This window comes from Pinus tabuliformis, chromosome J (assembly GCF_031772625.1).
Source record: "Pinus tabuliformis cultivar Carrire ecotype Pingquan chromosome J, CPIR1, whole genome shotgun sequence".
In the NCBI taxonomy this organism is placed as follows: Eukaryota; Viridiplantae; Streptophyta; class Pinopsida; order Pinales; family Pinaceae; genus Pinus; species Pinus tabuliformis.
In genome coordinates, this window is record NC_142295.1 from 1,508,865,396 (window position 1) to 1,508,873,340 (window position 7,945).

Below are 7,945 nucleotides of genomic sequence, written 5' to 3' on the forward strand. Positions count from 1 at the left end.
TTAAAATTTGGCAATATAATTTCAAGATTTTTTTGTTGTTTAAAGTATAATTTTGAATGTATAAATATATTGAACATCATGAAAAAATTTTAAATTATGTATTAAACAATTTAAATTCAATCAAATTCAAGTTTCTGTGATCTATATTCTGATTTGAAAACAACTTAAGAAGAAATCACATTGGTATATTTAGGCTGACCCGTTTGCAACCAATGTGGTTCATCATGAAGACCACATTGGTTGGTTCAAAATACCAATGTGATTTCTTCCGAAGTTGTTTTCAAATCAATTTAAATTCAAATTTTTAAAAATCTGACCCTTAGATAAAAAAAGTCATTTCATCTATAAGTTAGACTACACCTATAACTTTAAAAATTAACCAAAAATCATTTCGTCTATAAAATTTTAATTAAAAAAAAAAATTATAAAAAAAATAATTTCATCCATAAATTAAACTAAGCTTATATAAACTTTTACACTAATAACTCTCCTAACTTCTACTCTAATGACTCTCCTTAAATTAGTAAGTAATGCGTGGTGAATTGGAAAGCGTACCATGCATGGGTGACTATTTTTTTAAAACCTAAAAGTTGAAATCATGTGTTGAAAAGTTTATAAACAAAATTACTAATTAGAAAAATATTTTTTATAGTATCGTGTTGTAAGCCGAAGCTATATCTGACACAAATGAAAGTGATACACGGTACTCATTAAAGAGCACCGCCTGTTATTTATTTACTTACAGCCTGTAATGTACTAAACTTGAAGTCACATTGCATAAACTAAAATTAATTGCATGCCTCCACTGTTCACCATCCTTGAAATATCCATATCAGTTGTGGAAATAAAACCATTAGCTTCTGTCCAGACTTGGCAATGAATTGCATCAGCTTTGATGACTTTTATCATGCCTATAGGAAGCTTCTTTAGTTATAAAAAAATGACAAAGCAATAAAAATTCAAAAGCATATTCCACTAAAATCCCACGCTTCGTTGAGTGCTCCACAAGTTTATCGAAAATTTCTTGGAGAAGGGTTTCTGACAGTGGGTAGACTGAAGGAATTATCTAGTGTATAATCTTTTGGCTTTTACTGCACTTTGCTTTTGATTTGAAAGATGGCAATACATTGATGAGTGTTTTACATTTCCATGAAGTCTCTCTATCTGTTTATTATCATTTGGGGCTGAACTTAAAGATGGGTTGGCCAGATTATAACAAGCTATGACATGAATGAGTAAAAATCCGAGCATTGAAGAAACTGCAGAATGGCCAACAACAAAATCCCTCAGAAAATATCTGCAGTCCCACGAAAATCAGACGTGTTTTGCATATTTATTCAACGAAGGCGAAGGCCTGGAATCACACAAAATGTTCAACTCGATGGCTATAATTCATGAAGTTCGAGCTTGGAGGCGTCGCATGTTCGAATTTTATAGGCACGATATGCTCTAAAATCTCAAGAATACACAATGGACAAGCCTAATTCTGATGTGGTTGTAGACGAAGCTCATGGCAAGGCGAACACCAAGAGTTACATTAATCGTGCTACCCTCTGCAATTCTTTCAATTCTGCCATATCAATCATACGCAAGAGGAAGAGAAAATACCTACTAGAGGAGGCCAGTAATTCATTTGAATGTAAAAAGTGGGCTTCTAAGAAGAGGCCATTGGAGTCTTCTGAGTCGTCTGAAGGTCAGGATTGCAAGTGCTCCAAAGGGTCTAGTGGTGTTTCTTTCCTAAGGCGAAGTTTAAGCCTGGACACCGAGATGGGGGAAGGGTCCTATGGAAGGGATCACCATATGCCCAACTCCCAATTGTCTCCCCTGCACGTGATGCTCAATAGGGATTTCATTGTAACGTCTCCTTTGAAGCAGAACTTGATGCTAACAATGGCTCTGACTCGGAAAAAGAGAGATGACTTGGAGAAATTGATATTGGTCGGGCATTTCAGGGCTTTTATGTCATTCAGGCAGTTTGGGCTGGGCCCTGATGCTTTGCGTGTTCGGACGGAGGCCAACGCAGGAGGGACTTCTACTATCTCTGAGGTCTAGGTTTGAACATTTGCTCCATTTGTCTGATTGAGGTCTGGACTTTAGCCTTATTTCTGCTCCATTTTTCTGATTGAGGTCTGGACTTTGGCGTTATTTCTGGTGCAACTCTTTGTGCTGCCTTCTTAGACGCAAGGCATATCCCTTGTTTTTCAAATTTTCATTTACTACGTTAGCATCATGGATTAGCTAGAATATTCTTGGTGTTTATATATGCAACATGAATTTGCTCATATTTTACATGGATGAAGATATTCTTATATATTCGTTAAGCTAATAGTCATATGGAAAGGGGCTCATATAGCCAGATTTATGGTCTTAGTCCAAGCTTAAATACTTTGTTCATGTTTATACCGTATTCAACTCTTATCAGTAAAACTAATATTGAGAGCTTATGAGCTTATTACAAGCTTGGCTTACCTTCACTATTATTTCCAAGTTATCCAGGTCTCCCTATGTTGGTACTTTGTTTTAACAGTTTATAGATACGTCCCATTTGTCCTTGATACTTACTCAGAAGGTTTATTTTTTCAGATTTACACTTATTAGGCATCCATGTTCTCATTGTGGCTTGACACATCCACACTGGCCTTTTACAAAAAAATTACCACGATATCAGTCATAGCAGGCCTTGATGTTTTCTAACATTAACCAACTTCCTGAAGTAATATTTCTTTTTTGCTATGTACAAATCCTGATCTGAATGAGAGCTGTCTGCCTGGAGTAATATTTCCATTTTGCTGTGAATAAACCTTGATCTCAATCAGAACCTGTTAGTTCTTTCTTCCCTGTGTTTGTAAACTCTTTTCTGAATCAGGCTTTTTGGCTCCACCATAGGGGGACAGTAAATATTTTAGTTTGCACCTAAGATCCTCTCTGCATAAGGTACATCCACATGGCGTAAAGATACTGAAATTGGTTTGGCGACATAGCCAAGTGGTAAGGCAGGGAGTTGTATATCCTTTATCTCGGTTCAAATCCGAGTGTCGCCATATCAGGATGAAAAGAGAGAGAAGGAAATGTTTGATCTTGATTATAACCTCTCGCATTACTGCTACTGTCTATGTCATCAATAGAACTTGTGTAACATTTGGTATCTTTCAATTCTGCGGTGATACAGAGGATCAAATAGTCATCTTATTGTTATTCGTTCCAAGAAACAAATTGTGGATCTCTCATATGACTTTGTCATAATATTTGGAATGAAGAGATCGATCATCTCAAATTTGCCTTATGCACTGGTTATTATTTTAAAATCTCTATTTCATTATTTTGATGTTTAATTTGGTATTTACATGTCTGCTTTATCAACAACAAAAAAATTGGAGTTAAAATTTTCCATGTTTTTTTCAAAAAAAAATCAACAATTTTCATTTTTTCTTAAAATTATTAGCCTAAATTCATCAACATTTTCTACAAACTATATAAAATCCTTGAAATTTTGCATATTTTTACAAATACATAACCGAACATTTTATGTTTTGCATTTTAAGAATTAGTAATATGGATTGCATTTTAAGAATTAGAAAGATTCACCAAAGTTTCTAAACTTAAATATAGATTAGTAAATTCTTAAATTTCACCAAAATTTTCTACAAACTATATAAAATCGTTGAAAAAGATGAATATTTTTACAAAAACATAACCGAACATTTTAAGGTTGGCATTTTAAGAATTAGTAAGATTCACCAAAGTTTCTACACTTAGATTCTTAAATTCTTAAACAATTTTCCTGACTCCATCTGTCTAAATTGACTTGTATGTTCAAAATCTAGATCCAACAGCCTGCCTCAGTCCATAGTTTTTGAGTTCTTGAAAAAATATTTGGTTCTTGCTATTTGATGTCTAAAAATATTGTCTTGGATAGAATTTTGAGATCATCTCAATATACGAGTCTTTGGTTGTTTGTATTATCATAATATCCCTTGTCTGGTTCGAGCCTCATAATGTTTTGGCTATTCTTGGCAAGTAACACTCAGAAATAGGCACCGCACTTAAAAAACTTCGCTTCCAAAGTACCTAAACTGGCGGGTGAGTACATGTTGATTATTTATCAAGGGAGACCAAGAAAATTATCTTTTCAACTTGTACCCACAAGTTATAACTACGTATGAATTTCAAACAAGGCAAAGAAGCCGAGGTATCATCATTTATTCTATCGTGCAAATCATATATTCACAAATCAGGCATTGTGCGAATTTTTAACAATGCAAAGAACGCCAGGGTATCCTTTATTCTATTGTGTAAATCGTTATCCACAAATCAGACATTTGCAGGTACACACTAACCACAAGGAAAAGAATTTCAGCACATTGTGCATGTGTCAATGCTCAAATGCTGCAGTGAATAAAATGTTAAACATGCAAGATCATTGAAGCCACAAAAGAGTTCTTGCCGCTTCTTTCCTTGCCTCAATACCTGCTGTTTCTATTAGCAGTAGTAAAAGAAATCCAGAAATGTTTATTTCTTGGGGAAAGCATGGGAAAATTGTTGTGGAAACATGATATTAGTTCATCAGTTTATCGTGAGCAATGACTAATCTGTAATGCTAATTGCATACTTTTGGTTTTGTAAGTCAAATTACTTCGTACTGATTGTGGTTGGTTTCTTCAGGCTTTGTCAGTGGAGTACTTTGTAAGGAGATTTCAGGCCAAAGACATTGTAACAGAAATGGAGGTGGCCCATTGTGACTGCTCCTCTTTTGGCATTTATTCTTAAGCACCTGGGAATAAGCTGGATCTTGGTTAATTTTGAGTTTCAAACAGCCTAACCAATCCTAGTTTGATTTATAGATTTATCTTTCTTATGAAGATTGTTTACTTCAAGCTTTTCTGAATGAGCCTAAGCTGTCTATGTTATTTGTAGGTTGAATATTGCTCTATGAACTGGAAAAAGGTAGATTATATTTGCACATTGTATGGTCAACGAGTTGGTGTTTCAGTCACTCGAGCCATGTCTTATCCAGATCCAGAGCAGTTCTCTCAAGATATGGCCAACAAACTACTTCATAAGAAGCTTTTCGGTTTGGTAAGATGGTTCACACCTCTTTTTTTATATTGGTTGGAAAATATAATTTTTCAGAATTTACAAGGAATGCTACATGTTTTCAAAAACGATGCTGGAAAACATATTTCTAAGATGAGGAAATATTTTACAATGGGAAACCGGTATGATTCTACATGAGAAAATTTGGTTCACATAACTATTATCGTCTGCTAGACTGCAAACGCAAAAAACTACAAGTCAGTACGAATCTTACTTTCAACAACTCTGCAGGTTGTGGCCAGGGAGGGGGTGGCTGACAGGCATTGTTTTTCTCAATGTATTCTCCATGTCTGGTGTGAAACTGAGAGAACTGCAAGGCTTCTTGAAGCTGAGTACTTAGGTATTGTTTACTTCCCTAACTCTAATAGATAAAGTGTCTTGGCCCAAATGGTTAGAAACACAGGATTCACAAAATCTGTTCACAAGTTCAGATTTTGTAAAGCCACATTCTGTCTATATGGTCTGCACAATAAGACCCGTTGCCAACCAGGGGACTATCCCTGTTCAGGAATCATGGCCTCAATTCCTTGGCAATGTGTAAGGTCCTATTTTGCTAACCTGATATCGTTATCCCACAGCATAGATATTAATCAATTATTTGGTTGTCCTTTTCTTTTTCTGCAAGTTTGCTTATCTGGTTGTCTTCTGAATTTTGGGTGATGCGCAGAGGTTTCACAAGAGTTAGAGGTCACAGATGATCTCATTATGGTGCTAACAGTTGCAGATGGATTCCTTGCAAAGCCCATATTCTATGAGCATTTTCTGATCGGAGAAGGCCATCTTGGTGGCAGTGTATAGTTGAATGTATATAAAGTTAGATTTCATGGGATGTGTACATTCCTCATTGAACAGATGCCCATAAACATCTCATCCATTCATTGTACAAAAATACCAACGTGTCAAAGTACATATTGCATTTATAACAAAATATAACTTTATATCCAAATAAATAAGGGCAGAAGAAAGCACCTACACTTACAGTTTACTAGAAGAATCTCAATTTGTGATATTAATACCATTCATGTCTGGGAGATTCAAATCTCTCTTTGGAATTTGTGATAGCACTACCATTCATGTCTAGGAGATTCAAATCTGTCTTTACGAAGTAATATAAGTATATAACTAGTTTTAAGGGGGGAGATTATGCAACCAAAGCTTGATTAACAAGTACTATTCCAATTAGCTGGATAACTATGCTATGCGTCATGTCTAATAGCATGCATTAATCCAACTAGTTGGATAACTGTGCTGCTTTGTGCTAAAAATTCACTCAACGATGATTTAACAATTGCTTGAATAAGTTTTTATGACTTGTTCGTTTCAGGCAATACATCCTCTCAGGAAATGATGAAAATCCCTAGCTAAATAATTCTCAACCCAAAAGATTGAGGGGCTCCTTTAATATCGAATTAACAAGGCCACAGACAACTTTCTTCTTCTTACAACAAAGTTTGATAGAAGGCATTTATTAGCAGCCATTTAGATCAAGGCTATCAAAACTTCCAGTTCCAAAGTGCTCAAAGGTGCCGAGATGAAGGCAGATATGTAACCACATTACAAACAATAACCTTAAAGATATATGAATGGCTATATTTTTTTAATTCAAAATTGACTACATCTAGAGAAAAAATATTACTGCACCCACTCATAAATTAACTAAAACAAGACAGTTATCTCCTGCAAGATTGGGGAAAACTGATAAAACAACAGCAGCAGTATTTTAATGGGTTGTCCGTATGTGATAAATAGCATGAATGAAGGGCAATTCACCTCCTTGAATTTTAATTCAAAATAAATTCATTATATTGGCTGTTTGTAACCCGTGCTGGTCAAGTAATGGCGCTAACATAACTAAATACAAAGATTAACTAATGTTCATGTTTTAACAGCCAATAAAGCAATTTTCCAAAATGACATTTTATATGGTTTATTTTAATATAGTTAAAAGCCACAGTAAAAAGTGAAATCACTAACATAAATTCATCCTAACCCATATTTGCAAAAGCATTGCTGCATCAAGGAATATTTTGGCAACTCTCGATGCATAACGGAAGGGATCAAGCTGATCATAAATTTCAAGGTACAATTTACAACAAATTAACATATATAAACAATATATTCACCCAAACATTATACAACACATGCATACAATGCCAATGCGTAACTGAGCATTGGGCTGTAGATGTGCGATGTAAAAACATATCGCACTTCAATGTATAAAAGAAATAGGAAATCAGCAAAGCTTTTAGGAACAAAATTGTTATCCAATGCTGGCATTCCCCATATCACTGCACAGTGCAAGGTAAAAAAAATCATTCAAGGAACAAAAATGCTTCGGACACTTAACTCAGCTGTGTTGCATAAAAAAACAGAGGATTTGGTTTGCCTCTGAAATAAAACAGACTAGGGCCCTGTTCAAATTCTTAACAAAATCCAGTAATTCGTGATCAACAACAAAATTTGTATCTTGGAGTGGACATAAATCTTTAGATCTGAAACGCTAGGAAGATGATACATGAAGCATGACCTAACTAAATGCCTAAAGCTTTAAGAAAGAAGATTGGGGATTTGAGAAATGTTTCTTTTACAGAAACTTCTCATTTTCTAGCCAGAGAGGGGACAATCTCTTAGGACATGTCGTTTTGAGAATCTCGAGCAGAGCCATATGAAATGTGTTGAGAGTCAAACCTGGGCCTGCGGCTTAGAAGAGAAAAAGTCTTTGATACTGCGAGTCCCTGGAGGAGGAGGAGGCGGGGGCTTGTGGGGTTTCTGGGAGGGTTTGGGCTCATGTTCTTCTTCGTCCTCGCTATCGCCGCCGCCATCCCCTTTGCCAAAGGTGGACAGCGAATCT

General features: G+C 35.4%; 1 protein-coding gene across 1 annotated transcript; it reads left to right on the forward strand.

Annotated features, from left to right (window-relative positions):
- Positions 1–919: 919 nt before the first annotated feature.
- Positions 920–6,054, forward strand: LOC149233166 (uncharacterized). Its single transcript, XM_089376668.1, has 5 exons — positions 920–2,046; positions 4,663–4,725; positions 4,915–5,076; positions 5,326–5,434; positions 5,762–6,054. The coding sequence occupies exons 1-5, from the start codon at positions 1,471–1,473 to the stop codon at positions 5,890–5,892; spliced, it is 1,041 nt and encodes a 346-aa protein (XP_089232794.1). The 5' UTR covers positions 920–1,470; the 3' UTR covers positions 5,893–6,054.
- Positions 6,055–7,945: the final 1,891 nt, after the last annotated feature.